This window comes from Solanum stenotomum, chromosome 4 (assembly GCF_019186545.1).
Source record: "Solanum stenotomum isolate F172 chromosome 4, ASM1918654v1, whole genome shotgun sequence".
NCBI classification, from domain to species: Eukaryota; Viridiplantae; Streptophyta; class Magnoliopsida; order Solanales; family Solanaceae; genus Solanum; species Solanum stenotomum.
Window position 1 is genome coordinate 55165950 of NC_064285.1, and position 15564 is coordinate 55181513.

The 15564-nt window shown below is 34.4% G+C and overlaps 1 protein-coding gene across 1 annotated transcript; it reads right to left on the reverse strand.

Moving 5' to 3' along the window:
* Nucleotides 1–10368: 10368 nt before the first annotated feature.
* Nucleotides 10369–15123, reverse strand: LOC125861767 (formin-like protein 2). The gene is made up of 4 exons (XM_049541628.1): nt 13162–15123; nt 12868–13067; nt 12086–12330; nt 10369–11442 (listed from the first exon to the last, which is right to left on the reverse strand). The coding sequence occupies exons 1-4, from the start codon at nt 14727–14729 to the stop codon at nt 10624–10626; spliced, it is 2832 nt and encodes a 943-aa protein (XP_049397585.1). The 5' UTR covers nt 14730–15123; the 3' UTR covers nt 10369–10623.
* Nucleotides 15124–15564: the final 441 nt, after the last annotated feature.

Below are 15564 nucleotides of genomic sequence, written 5' to 3' on the forward strand. Positions count from 1 at the left end.
AGCTAAACAAAGTGAAATCTAATGTGTGCCTTGAGTGCTTCTGTAACTCTCCTCTCGTAGCTGCCTTTGAGTAATTGCAGCTCTTCCCTTCCACCTTAGTCCATTGGGTTTGTAACCAAGATCAATATTGATAGGAGTTGAACTTGACAATGTAGCACTATGTAACACCCTATCAGTATTTCCAGACTGAGAGAACAACAAAAATCTTAACTTAAAGATGAACTAATATCAATTAAAGCAATTAAATGTGTTTAAATGATAAAATACATACCCTCTTAGTTACACTGCCACCTGATCCAAATAAGAGACCATAACCAGTTGTCTTTGCTTTTTTTTTTTTTTGTCTTGGTCTCTTATATGCAAGAGTTGCACCACCTTTCAAAGCTGTGCTAGTCTTTTTTTTTGGCCAGCTGCACTAGAAGTTGATTGTTGAGTACTTAATTGTCTCACATCACTTGATGTAGCACTGGTAGGCCTTCCACCAGATGCCAAGGCAGTTGCAGGCCTCACACCACTTGATGAAGCATTGTAGGCCTTCTAGCACTTAGACCTGCACTTGGACCTGCATTTACACTCGACTGGCTTCCAATTGCAGCATTTGTAAAATCTGAAGTTGCAATATTTCCAACACTTGCAACACTTGTTCCAGCAACAATATTTGAAGTTGCAGCATTTGTTCCAGCAATTGCAGCACTTGTTCCAGTTAAGGCTGCGCAACGAACCGAAACGGAACAGGACAGTTTGACCAGTTTGTTGATCGGTACCGGGATGAACCGGACTGGAATTACCGGTTTCGTCCCGTCCACTATTTACCGGGATGAAATTGAAACGGACCGGAATGGAACGGGATGAGATAAACGGGACAACACATCTAGCTATTTCAAAAAATAATTAAAAAATTTAGTTTTTTTGATTTTTTGAATTACGAAAATATGAATGTTTTTTTTGATTTTTCTAAGTTTAAACTTTAAATTGATAGTTTTGAAATTTATAATGTAATTTTACTTAAGTTTATTTTAAAGATATTTTTTTTCAAATTTTTACCTATTAAGTTTACAAGTTAAGTTTAAAGTTTTTTTTAAAATTTTTTTAGCTTAGTTTTCAAATTTCAAGATTTGAATCTTTTGAAGTTTATAAGTTATTACTTATTAATATGTTATAACTTATAAGTTATATTTATAACTTGTAATTTAAATAACTTAAGTTTGTAATTTTAAAAAAACTTTAAATTGATAGTTTTGAAATTTATAATGTAATTTTACTTAAGTTTATTTTAAAGATATTTTTTTCAAATTTTTACCTATTAAGTTTACAAGTTAAGTTTAAAGTTTTTTTAAAATTTTTTTTAGCTTAGTTTTCAAATTTCAAGATTTGAATCTTTTGAAGTTTATAAGTTATTACTTATTAATATGTTATAACTTATAAGTTATATTTATAACTTGTAATTTAAATAACTTAAGTTTGTAATTTTAAAAAAATAATTAAAAATAAGGATAAAACAATGACACAAATGATAAATTTAAAAAATATCAATCCAATTTATTTAAATTTGTATTACAAATTACAATTTACAACTATTAGTAGAGTGCATAATTTACGCAATTACCTTCTAGGAAGGGTTCTGTTTCAACTAAGCCTCGAATGTAATACTAATAGTTGTATAGTCCCGTAAAGCCTTTCTCTAACTCAGCTATAGATTGATCGTAACCAACTACTGGTCTTGGTAAAGCTCGTTGATGATCTTGAAGTTCCATGCCATCGTCACTACCACATCCAATGGTTGAATCTATGAAAAGTTCATATTGACTATCTAACTTTGGAAGTCCGTGATTTCTACGCTCATCATTTATCCAATCTCTAAAAAGCACCGATATCTCCAAATTGTCTTCTGCTAACGAATATATGTGGTCTCCAATTTGAAATCATGCCGCGCTGAAAGCTGCCTCTGAAGCTACTAATGATCCTTGAATTGCAAGCACATCCTTCACCATCCTACTAAGTTTTGAAAATTGAGTTCCACGAGCCCTCCACCAGTTCAGTAGTTGTGGTATACCTTCCTCGTTTGTAATATTATCTGAACCCTGTTCAAAATATTTAACAAATTCACATTTATTATAAGAGTCAAGACCAAGTTTATGTTTCACTCTACCATGGGAACCTACTTGAGGCATTGACATTTGAGGATTTTCAACATTATCTAAGGAACAATATTTATCATAAATTTCTTTATCAAGTAATTTTATACTATTTTGACATGTTACCAAATCAGGTTATTCTTCTGGTTTAATATCTAAATTTTGATAAATGCATTCAACTAAAACTTTTGCACCATATTCTTTATATTCAGGGTTGAAAAGAATTGCAGATAAACAAATTTGAAGGATAGGAAAAAATATTTCTTAAATTTTGTAACATAACTTCAATAGCACTAGTAAATAATTCATTTGTTTTATATTCAGAAAAGAGAGATGAAATCTTACATATATGTATTAAAATTTCGAAAATAGTAGAATAATACATTCCAGAAATTTTTTTAGTAGCATCATAAAATGATTTCAAAAATATTCTAAGTTCATTTACTTCATCTCAATCACTATCATTAAGTTTTAATTCAGGATAAACATTATGACTATTAAATTGCATAGTAATAGGTTCTCTATATGTATAAGCAACTTCAAGCATATTATAAAAGGAATTCCATCTAGTTTTTACATGTTTCGAAACATTTCTAAACGGAAGTTGACATGCATTACAAAGCTCTTTAAATTGATTAATTCTACAACTACTATGCATATGAAAAATATAAAAACAAGCATTATCAACTTTATCACAACTATTTTCAAATAATTTCACATTGTCACTAACAATCAAATTTAATACATGCGCAACACATTTAACATGAAAAACATATTTACTAATAGGACAAATTCTAGATTCTAGCATATTAATAGCATTTAAATTAGCAGAAGCATTATCTAAAGTAATACTAATGACTTTATCACAAACACCAAAAAAATTTAAAATTTTCAACATAGTAGTAGCAATATACATTTCAGTTTTTTTCTGTTGACAAATTTTATAACCGATAATTCTTTTTTGTAAATTCCAATTATAATCAATCCAATGCGCAGTAACAGTTAAATAATCAAAACCATTAGGACTACGACCCATATCAGTGATAATAGCAACTCTACAATTCATTATTTCAAAATAGGCACACAAAAATTGACAATGTTTTTCTTGAAATTCAAAAATATCTCTTTTTACTATGCTTCTTGATAAACCTTTAAAACTAGGATTATATGTATCACAAATATATGCAATAAAACCCTGATGTTCTCCAAAACTAAAAGGTAAACCACAAACAACAACCATTTTTGCAAAAATTTCACGATCATGATCCTTATTATAGATTCGATGTGTAAGAGGACCACTTGGGTTCGAAGTATTTAATTCACCTTGAACCATATTTGACCCTCTAGCCGATGCTCCAATGCTAGAATCTTCACAAACACTAAGGACCCGTTTGGCCATGCGATATGGTATCATGATATGGAATTATGATATGGTATTATGATATGGAATCATGAGATGAAATTGAAGGTTTGTTTGGACATGCGATATGGAATTTTTGTGTTGTATATTTTCTTATAAACAAAAAAATCCCATAAGTTGTAAAACTATTAAAATAGCCCCAATTTTTTATTCAATCTTATCAAATAAATAAAAAATTATAAAATCGCATAATAAATTATTACAAAGTTATTTGTTCTCCACTTAAGTAATTGTTTATCTAACTTTAATTTAATAAAAAAAATTGAACATAAATTGTAGTATACTAGTCTTTAATATAATCCTCCCACATAGTACAAACAATTTCCTCACGTTGAACTTGCATTTCTCAATCATGTGACCGAGAAGACGAATCAACATTGTTACTTTGAACCATTTGTTGGTCAATATCCTCTACAACTATATTTTCATGTTCATAGACCATAAATATTTCATCACTAATTTGATATTTTTGCAAATAATTATGTAACATTGCACAAGATATGACAATTTTCACTTGTGTATCAATATCATAATGGTTCATGTCTTGTTTCAGTATTCTAAATCTATTTTTCCAAGCTCCAAAAGTTCGTTCAATCACATTGCGCAAAGATGAATGCCTATAATTAAATAATTCCTTGGCATTTTGAGGCTCTCTTTCACTTCCTCGATAATCTTGCAAATGATAGCGTAGTCCTTTATATGGAACTAAAAATCCTTTTGTGTTTCGGAAACCAGCATCAACAACATAATATTTATCTACTAAAAAACATTTTATAAAGAATTACTAAAAACATATGTGACGTAAATGAGACAGTTTTGTGTAAATAAATAATATTTATTCTAAGGATGTAATTTAAAGTTACCATGAGGCGGAAATATGTAACTAAATACTAATAACTTACACATAAAATATAAATGTGCACTTATTAAGGCCATAAAATAAATTTATTAATGTGATTGAAATTTTACCTTAAATCAAGGCCAAAATCGAGTATTATGTCGAATTTTGAAATGTACACCAGTCATATTTTTTGGTTGTATAAATGTTGGTGCTATCTTACTAATTGCCTCGGCAACTATTTTAACATGCCGGTTAATTGTTTCAAGTGAATGTTGAAAAGTTTCACAATCGTGAGGTGTGAGTTAAAGTGACTATATGTTGGTGAGAATAATAAATTTTATGTCGGTGAGAATAATAAATTTTAAAAAGTAATGATGTGATTATAAATTTTATTTACATATGAAACAAATGGTTAGTAGATATAAATGTGGGGTTGTTTTAACAAAATATAAACTAATGGATCAATTATTGTATTAAAATATCTCAAATCATGATATGGAATCACCATGTAATTCCATATCATGGTTTTTGGAGAATATGGTATCACCTCTCATGATATGGAATCAGCGTAAAATCGCTTAGCTTGTCCAAACGCTAATTCCATCTCACGATACCATATCGTGATATGATATCGTATGGCCAAACGCCTACTAAGAGAAGATAAATATGCAAACCACTCTTTACTATGTTTTTGCATCAAATACTTTTTGAATCCCCCCGTTGAACCTTCACTCCCACTAGATTTATAGTTAAAATGTTGTTTACAAAGATTACATATACTAAAAGTATTTTCTTCATTCAAATAACAAAATTTCCACACATTTGATTTTAAAGTACGTTGTACCTTGGTCTTACCTCTAGTTGGAACAATAGGGGACGACTAGTTCCAACCGGAGGATTATCCTCCTGAGGTGGAACTTCAATACTATTGAGGTCGGGACTAGTCGGTGTATCATCTAAATCTTCTTCATCAATTTCTACTTCTTCATTTTCTTGATAATTACCATAATGTCTTTAATAAACCTCTTTGGGAATTATAGGAGTATCCGAATTAATTTCTATAGAACCGGGATGAGAAAAACTAGTTTCATTCACATGAGTAAATTCATCAGTTTCATTCTAACAAGAGAAAATTTAGATTTAGAAGAACTAGAATCGTTATTATTTTTTGTAAACATATTTTTTACTCCGTGTACAATACTTTTTTTACCTCCACTTTTTTTAGAAGACTCCATGATATAAATTATAAATTATAAAATACGAAATTTAACAAGAACAAATAAAATATAACAAGAACAACTTACAAATAATAAATACAAAAAATAAATATAAGATTAGAGAGTGGAACGAAGTTACCAAACGTTTGTGTAAAGAACAACTGATTATAACCGAAAATTGAAAAATTGATGTCAAAACTTGAAGTTTGAAGAAGATTCCTACTCCATAATTCACCAAATGATTATTGAAATCTTTACAATTACAGAATAATATGATTGAAATTTGGAACTTGAATATTGAAAGTCTGAAACTTTGAGAAAGATTGAGAATTGAGAGAAATTGATGATTGTTAATTGTTAAATACTGTAAATACGTAAATTGTAATTAAAAATATAAAGAGAGGGAGTATATATAGTTTTTAGAAATTGTGATTATGTGTTGGAATTGAAAAATATAGTCGTTGTAATGGAATATGGATTGGAGTCTGGAGAGTAGAGACGTTGAAAATATTTCCGTTGGGGGCTGGGGCAGTCAGCATTGGCCAGTGAGGAGTGGGGACTAGGAATGGCCGGATGGGACAGGTCGGCAGGGGCAACAGGCTTTTTGCTGAAAAGCTGCCGCCTAGGGCATTGGGAAAGCCTATATCTTTTATTTTTTATATATATAAATTAATTAATATAAATTAATTAATCGGAACCGGATCGGATCGAAATGGAATCAGAATAAATCGAGATAAATCGATACCGATACATCGATATCAAATCGTGATACGTTCCATCCTGTATACCGGTTCACGGTATCTCGTTCCGTCCCGAAGACTAGCTAATCGGAACAAATCGAAATGGTACCGGTACAACCCGATCCGGTGCCCAGTCTTAGTTCCAGCAACAACATTTGAAGTTGCAGCATTTGTTCCAACAGTTGCAGCACTTGTTCCAGCAGCAACATTTTTCTACAAACATATATTAAAGTCAAAAGCATAACAAGAGTAAAATTCAGTAACAGAGACACATTAAAGCACAAATTACCAGAGTTGGACATCCTTTCTTGTTATGTCCAAAAGTCTTACGCACAGAACATTTCATTTTTCTTTCTTTCCTTGTAGCCTTTCCAAACTTCTTCTTAACTGGCTCATCACTATCTTTTCTCCTGTTTTTTCCTGGTATGGCAGTAATTTCAGGTGGTTCAATGGTTGGTCTATCACTTTTTGGCCACATCTTCATGTTTGTCATAGGTTGAATAAATCTATTATAAACTTTCAAATATGTTTCCTTCTTATACCAGTGATCAACAAATTACTCAACAATTCAATCCTTGTAATGAATTGTTGTAAGTGCATGGCCACAAGGAATTCCCTTTAGTTGCCATGACCTACAACTACACGCCTTCTTTTTTAGGTCAACAACATGTTTATATGGTGGATCATGAATCTCAAAGCCAAGATCACCATTAAACTTTACCTCACAATTATCTGCAATTTCAACATTTTTTCTAAGAATATCCATAGCCATTAGTGATACATCAGTAATCCATTTTTTTGAAAATTCTCTCATTTGATTCATTCTTTCCATAACTTTGACTCTTATTTCCTCTAGCATAGTGATTATTAATTTGAACCTAGCACCTAAAGTCCAACTATTGAAAGTCTCACACATTTTGTTCTCAACCACATCACACTTGATATGTTCTTTAAAATATGTCCTACACCATGCTTCTTTGTTATACTTTAACAAAGCTTCTACAATGCCTTCTCCTAACTCACTCAAGTCATCAAGTTTGGACTGTAAAAGTACCTCAAATGATGCCCTGGAAACCTGCCAGAATTTTCTTCTCCTTTCTTCGCCCATCCATTCTTTCTTCCAGTTTGCCCATATATGCCTAGCACACCATCTAATTTCAGCATTCGACAATACATCAATAAGTGCAAGATGAAGACCCTGTCAAATAAAGATAATTTGACATATAACAATGTTAAATATCAATTAGTCCAGAAATTAAAGAATAAATTTAACAAATAATTTAGCAATACTTTCTGCATATGAGACATCACTGTTAGTCCTTCACCTTTTGTAAGCTCCAAATCATGTTTGATGCACTTGAGAAATCAAGACAATGTGTCCTTGGTTTCTTTATCAACTATTGTCCATGCTATAGGGTACATCTGATTATTTCCATATTTGAAAATGCAAGATAACAGTTCACCTTTACATACACTTTTGAGAAATGCAACATCTAAACCAATAATCCTTTTACACCCTTCTTTCCATCAACTTTTTAAGGAACCAAGAAAAATATAGATGCCCATAAAAACCTCTTTTCCTGGATTTGTGTTCTTGGATATCCTAATAGATACAATAGTTTCAGGATTTGTGGTCTTTAATTGCTCAGCATAATCATACAACCTAGCAAACTCCCCTATGAAATCTCCCATATGTTCATTCATAACTCTTAGTTTTGCCTTTCTACAGCTTGTCTTACTAACATACAAATCATACTGCTTTTGTATCAAAGACTGAATCTGATGTAGTTTAATGGTAGGCTCACTCATAATCCTCTCCTTATAATGTTTACTATTCCAAATGGGGATACACAGTTTGTTTCTTGTTCTTTTAAAACACTTGTGGACAAGAAAATATGTTTTAGCACTGAAGCTTTCAGTGTTACCATCAATACTTCCGAGAATATGCCAAGGACAACCCTTGTTCTTACACTTTGCCCTTATCCTTTCCTTCTCATTAGATTTCAACTTAATATTAACACCCTTCTGAATAGAGTAAGTTTGCAGTGCCTCCCTGAACTCAATGTGATTCAAAAAAACCATATACAATTTAAATAAAATCTTTTTAGCAGTTGGATCAATGTAGATCTTTGTACATTCCTTCCTAGGTGCTGGATCTACCACTTCATCATTCTCAACAGGATTCCCTTCATCTTCACTAATGTCACTATCAGGATCTGAGCTATCAAAATAAGGGTCATCACCACCCAAATTGCCTTCAAATCTCCCCCTCTTCTCCTTATAAATGTCTTCAAAATCAGCATCTATACCTACAGGACCAGATGATATCTCATCTAGATTTACTCTATCAGCCTTCTCTTTAACTTGTTCTTGAATGTTAGATTGCCTAGCTTAAAGCAACTCCTCATCCAAATCACTCAAATTATCAATTTTTCATCAACATCATAGAGTGAATCAGAATCAGAATGTTTTTCAACTCTAGGGTCAAGGGCTTGTTCTTCAACTCTAGGGAACTGCTTTTCAACTAAAGGGGACTGCTCTTCAACTAAAGGAGGACTGATTTTGGTTTAAATGCCTATTTTCATTTTCATCAAATGGTTGAGATGAAGACACATCAGCCTTATCTATTTGTGGGGAGAATGACAGATCAACCCTATTTTTGTGTAGGGAGGAGGACACATCATCATTATCTTTTTGTAGAGATGAGGACACATCAACATTAGTGCTAGACAATACAAGTATCTCCTCAACAACTAAAGGTATACTAATGGGATGTACAACATATACATCAACAAAATCAGCACCCTTCAAACCATTAAGAAAGTTTAAAACAACAGAACCAATATTTAACATGTAAAAAGTACCCTTCTTGTTGACTCTACATCCAAATGTCTCAACATTTTCCCCAATTCCAGTGCTATTTTATGAAACAACATAATATGCAACTCATCTACATCTATATTAATCTTTTCAACACTAGTGATTCCATTGGCATACCTTAAAGTAGGATCAGATACAAAACAACCCCATAGTGAAATTGAAGTGTCACTATAGTTAAAGTCATTAACTTACGATGCCTGTAAAGTCAAAAGAAAAACAATTATAGTTAAAGCCATTAACTTACCAAGACTGTAAGATAAAAAGCGCCCTAATTTTTTTTTTAAGAAAACAAGGTGTCAACTGTCAAGAATCTAAAGTAGCAATAGACCACTAATGAATTGTTGTAATTGATGTAACAATGGACCACTACCACTAACACTATCAATACCCAAGACAATTGACCAGAAATAAATATTAATTTTAGTCGAAATTGAGATTTTACGAATAAGTCCTAGAATCTACTCGAATTCACGAAATATATCATTGAAGTCACTTGAAGTCATACATCAACTACGAAAGCATATTACACTAACATTACACCCAAACCAAAGTAAAATCCCCAAAAAAATTCAGAAAATCGAATGACAATCGACCCTAAAATCATATAGATACGCATGAAGAAAATGAAAAAAATCAGAACTAACGCAAAAGGCAAGAACTTACAACGAATATCGCAATGAAACCAAGCTTCAACTGAGCAAAATCGCGGACGAACTGTGAGAAATCACAGAGAGAAGAAGTGGAAAAGTCGCGAAGGTTTGAAAAAACCGTGAAGGTTTGGACTATTCTTAGTTGGAATAGTCATTTACCAACGTGGAATATAATATTCATATGTGAATTAATTTGTTTTTATTTTGGCCAACGTGTACGAGTTTGTGCCACACGCACCATACCACATCAAAAAAAATGTTCAAAATATTGGGTTTGAATGGGTTCAAGGGTCCAGATGACAAAATGGTAAATAGAAGGGTTCACAATACAAACAGATACAAGTACAAGAGTTCAATGGTCCACCAGACCATTTCGCCTTATATTTAAGGTCTACTATTCTTAAAAAAAATGCAATGCAGGCTGCTATCTTGAACTATAATTCAAAAGCAAATCCTGATACATTAACAAACTACTTGTCTCAAATATCATGAATGATAATCCCTGATATACTTGTACTTCCTTATATTACAATCATTAAAAAAAGAGCGGTTACCAATAAAATTATAATAAGATAGCTCTAGAATGCAACTACAGAAAGGTATAAATACAGATGAGAAATGCAAGACTGATATCTACTACACTTGGGACATCAAAAAGACCAATCCATAGGCTCCAGCAAACTATACAGTGGAAATAAACCAGCCTATTATCGCGAAGGAAGTCATCTGATAACACTATGTCATGACGCAGATGGGGTTGTTTCATCCTCAGAGGAGCTATCGTGTTGCCTTACGTTGTATCCAGGAAAAACTTGGGGAAGCCCTGCATCGACTGTCAAGGGAAATTGTCTACCTGAGCTGATTGTGGTTCGGTCAGTCATTCTCCCGACATCTTTGCACACCTGATCGAGGATAGAGAGGAAGTCCCTTACTACCATGAATATTCTAAGTGGCCGAGCTTCTTCCTTGGCCGAGTCACCATGGAAATATACTGTCACCTCCTTCACCATTGAGAGGGCAACACTCTCTTGAGCTTGGATGTTGATAATTTCTTGCTCTGCCGTCTTCAAGAATCCATTCATTGACTCGGAAAATTTTCTGCTATTCTCACTCGGCACCAACTCTTTGTTCAGCTTAAGAACATTAGTGATCTTAGCAATTCCTGCAGTTAGTTTTGCAACTTCATTGCTAATAATATCAGAGTCCATAGCAGCAGCTTTCTTCACATTTGTAAGCTCACCACTTAGGCGGGAAACAACTTGAAGGCCAATCTTTCTGAATTCAACCTCATCCTGCAGTGTCTTTTCTACAATTGGATTCTGATCATCAGCACCAGAAAGACGAAACCCTTCTGCTCTGATGATTTCCTGAACAACAAAATGCAGTAGTGTGGTCTTCCCATCAGCACCTTTAATATCTACAAGCTTAAGAAGTGTGTCGAGCTTGAATGCACGGGCATCTCCTCTGTTGGTTCCAACATTCATGCGGTTCCCAGTTTTGAGTACAGCCTCTAGTAGCTTTAGAAACATCCTACTATTCCTTAGCTCTTCACAAGCAGTCTGAAAGGATGAATATATTAGTTTTCAAGGAGGTGGACATCCAGCATTCAGCTCATCAAATCGAAGCTACTAACTGAATCTAAAGGAACAAGACATCTTGATGTCATCAAAGTTCAAACACAGCATATCTACAGTGAAAGTATATTGATGAACATTGCCCAACCACGGAAATTGGGCCGGACCCAAGTACTCTCTACATGGGCAAAATCTCATCAGTGTTCTTATCGTTAAACCAATGAGATTGTGTCTAAACAGTCAACATATAGAAACTTCAGTGTTTCAGATGACCCTATTAAGAACGAATGTCCATAAAAGAAGTATGGCATGGTAATGAAGTTAAATAAACTCATGCATGAACGAGGTCTGGACAATGGTACATGTACATAGAGAAAGAATGGCAATCTCAGACCAAAGTTATGACATCCAATATGTTGACGTAGCATAATGGATTGAGCAGGTAGGGGAGAACATTGAAACCAGAAGAAAAAAAAAAGTATAGCATAGCAAGGTCACAATAGGAGGAAGCTAAAATCAATTTCAAGAAGCAACGCGGTATAGGGGTATTGCCAATTTGCCATCATGACAGGTAATATTGTCGAGCAAAATAAAGTGTACCATTCAAGAACAGATAAGCACAATTTACCTCTAGTGTTTCAAATGACCTCTTAAGATATTCAATCTCTGAATCAAAGTTTGCAATATATAGCATAGCCTCCACCCTATTAAATGCAAAAGGGATATAAAGCACTGCCTTGAGAAACTTCTCGGCTGGGCCTAACTTGAATGGTGATTCATCTTTAAACTCTTGCAGCTTCCGCTCTTCTTCTTTAGTGGGAGCCATCTTCAATAAACTCTCAAGTAACTCACTTCCCAGAGTATCAGCATTCCCTGATTTTGGTTTAGCAAAAAGAAATTGAATCAGTTCCCTCATGCAAAAATCGAATAACCACTAATTGTTGTTCAAGATGAGAGCGATGGCAATATAACTGGATGAGACTGTAATTATAAGCCACCAGAATGTGGTACCAAATTAGCAGTTCATTGATTGATTGAATATTATATACAGTAGATTTTAAGAACCGGGCATTCAGCTAAAGAATAAACACTTCTGAGGCTAAATTTCTATAGCAGGAGTAAAATATAAATGGCAAGCAATCAGATTCAACAAACTTCAACATATCTAGTAAAAGCAATGACACATTTAAAGAATAAACATAAAAGTTAAAAAACCAAACCTATTTAGGAGTTTATCCGAACAAGGCAATTTACCACATTAAGCTAAATATCTAGACCAGAGCAAGTGGATCAAAATTAATGCAGTGCATTGAAAAGTTTATCCTTACCATAATCCTAATTAACGATTGCTAGTTGTGAACATTCAAGAGAATTTACGAAAAGCTCAAAAGACAAAGTGCATGATATTACCCTCTAAAAGTGCTTCACAAACTTCTTCATTAGTGACATTAAGTGCCCTCAGCAAAATTGCAATATTTTGAGACTTCTTCGGATCAAGCACCCGGTTTTCTTGATTCAACACTGGCTGTACCAGACGTGTTATCCCATCTTTTGGATTCGAATTCGAACAATTCACAGTGAATAAAGTCTCTATCATTTCCTCATTCAACCTACAACGGAAATCACACCCTTCAAAAATTAGGAAACAAGAATGTACTCGATTTTCAACAATGACCGGAAAGAATTTAACGATACAAATCTTACTGAAAAGAGCTAAATTTCAATTGATCCCAAACCATTGCTCTATCTGAGGTAGCTCTAACTTTATCCCAATGCAAAGGTTTCAGCTTTGGCTTTGTAATCTCATCATTCCTCCTCTCCACAGCCTCTGAGCTTTTAATATTACCACTAACATGATGACCTAAAACAGGCATAGATGGTGCCATCAGCACCGGTGGTCCTCCATTTTCCGCCTCCACGGATTTTGGAACTTGAGGAGCTTCCCAAAACCTCGGTGGTGGAGCCGGAGGCGGTGGTGGTGGTACTTTCATGGACACATAGCTCCCAAAACCACCCAAATTCCTCAGTGAAGACTCAGAAATCCGTGCTGATGAATCTGAAACTATTGAAGGGGAATTATGGGTATCACCCGAAGATAACGGAGGTGATGAAAATCCCCTAAATGTCTGTGTAGGAATAAACCGTGGCGGAGCTAGAAAATTCACCAACGAATCAGGTGATCTGGACGTTAAGCTTTTTGGGCTTAAGTTGAACTCTAGTGAAGGACTATTCAACAAGGAAGATTCCGATGGTGAATTCGAATTTGAGTATGGAAATCTATTCTGGGTTTGTAATGGAACTTCATATGGTGTTGCATGGGAGCTTGATACAGTTCGACTCGGACTACCTTTATCCCCTGAAGACCCTCTAGGAGAGAAAAACTCATCATCATTCTCATCATCTTCACCGCTGTACCCCACTTCAGTAGCACCATTCTTGCGGGTCTGCCGATAATGCTGACGTGGCAACGGCGGGAGTGGTAGGAGCTCCGGTGATCCAAGTCTTTGGAAGTTCACTGCAACGTCGTCAGCTGGTCGGAGCTCCGGTGATTCAACTTCTCTAGAGCTCACGAGTGTTCCAAGGTAAAGAAATTCCGAGCTATTGGAAGTGGGAGTGTGACACGGCACTTCCATCGCCGGAGGCGGTGGAGGTGGAGGTGGAGGTGGTGATGGAAGGTGTTTCTTGATGACAACACCGTCCGAGGGAGTGGCATTAGGAGGGACAAGTCGGAGACTATCTGTTCGTTGATAGTAGCTTTTCTCTTCAACTTTTCCTTGACGATAGTAATGAAGGAAAAAGGCGACAAGAGAAGTGAGAAAAGCTGCAGAGAGAACAGAAACTGAGATAATGATAGCAATGAGTTTACCAGAAATGGGTTTGGTGGAAGAATGAGAGGAAGTTTGTGGTAAAATAAGTGAGGAGATATTCGCCGGAAAGGTTGCATAACTGTCAGAAGGTAGCGGAGGAGGTGGTGGTGGTGGCGGCGGTGAAGAGAAGACTGGGAAAAATGGGTTTTGCGTTAATGGCATATCCGGCGGTGATAGAGTAGAAAATGGAAATTTAGGCTGAGGTTGAGGTTGAGATTGAGGAGAAGAAAGTGGTGGGTTAGTTATGGAAGGAAGTGAAGATGGTGGGAGAGAATCAACAACTGGAAAAAAGGGTTGATGGAGAATCCGCCGGTGCCGGTAGTAGACGCCGGCGCCGGCGGTGGTAGTTGTGAAGGAGAAAAATGTAAATAGAATAAGATTAATGATATATAAGGAAGAAAGCATTTTCGTATGAGTAGTTCAAAACTGAAAAGCCCTGTTCTTGGAGAGTAGCAATTAGTAAGCAAATTGTTTAGTTATAGTGGGAAAAGAGACAAAACTGATTATGAAGAAGACAATGATTTTGAGCTTTGAATGCTCAATCAATGGCAAGTGATGGGAACTCATCAATGGTTGGTTGGTGAAGAAAAAGCCATGAATGAGGAAGAGAGAAAGAGAATGTAGAAAGAAAGTGCAAAAGTGCAAACAAACAATAAAATTTTCTAGGGTAAGTTGAAGAAATTCAAAACAGAGAGACCCTACAATACAAGAAAGTAGCTTTAATTTCTTGCTTTTACTCTCTCTAAAAAGAAATAACCATAAAAGAAAAACAGAGCACAAAGATTCTTACTGTAGAAGTCAATAATGTAAATGTACTGAAGTGGAGTAATAGTAGTAGAACTGTTAGGTGCTATGATTCAAAGGGTAGAAACATGAAGGTGTTGATGGATTACAGATGGAAAAAACAAGCAAAAAAAAAATCTCTGACAGAAACAGAGAGAGATATATTGACCATTGGGATTTTCAACTTTTTCACCCTCGAGAAGGTGGTCCGGTTCTTTCTTGTTTTTACATTTCAATCAAAAGTATAAAAATGTTATACAAAAGGTTTTAAAATGTCTCTATTGCAAATGTCTTTCTTTCACTGAGGGATCTTTTGATGGGGTGTTCAAAATTAATGTAAATATTGTGTAGTACTCCCTCTGTTCTTAATTATTTATCCATTTTTCTTTTATAGTTATTTTTAATATTTATTTATTTTGACAAATTAAAAAATGATAAATTCTTTTTATTTATTATA

Coding starts and splice junctions, on each gene's coding strand:
- LOC125861767 (XM_049541628.1), bottom strand. CDS start 14,729: ATGCTTTCTTCCTTATATATCATTAATCTTATTCTATTTACATTTTTC. Junction 12,331..12,867: donor TTGTGAAGCACTTTTAGAGG/GTAATATCATGC, acceptor AACCAAAATCAG/GGAATGCTGATACTCTGGGA. Junction 11,443..12,085: donor GGTCATTTGAAACACTAGAG/GTAAATTGTGCT, acceptor TCATCCTTTCAG/ACTGCTTGTGAAGAGCTAAG.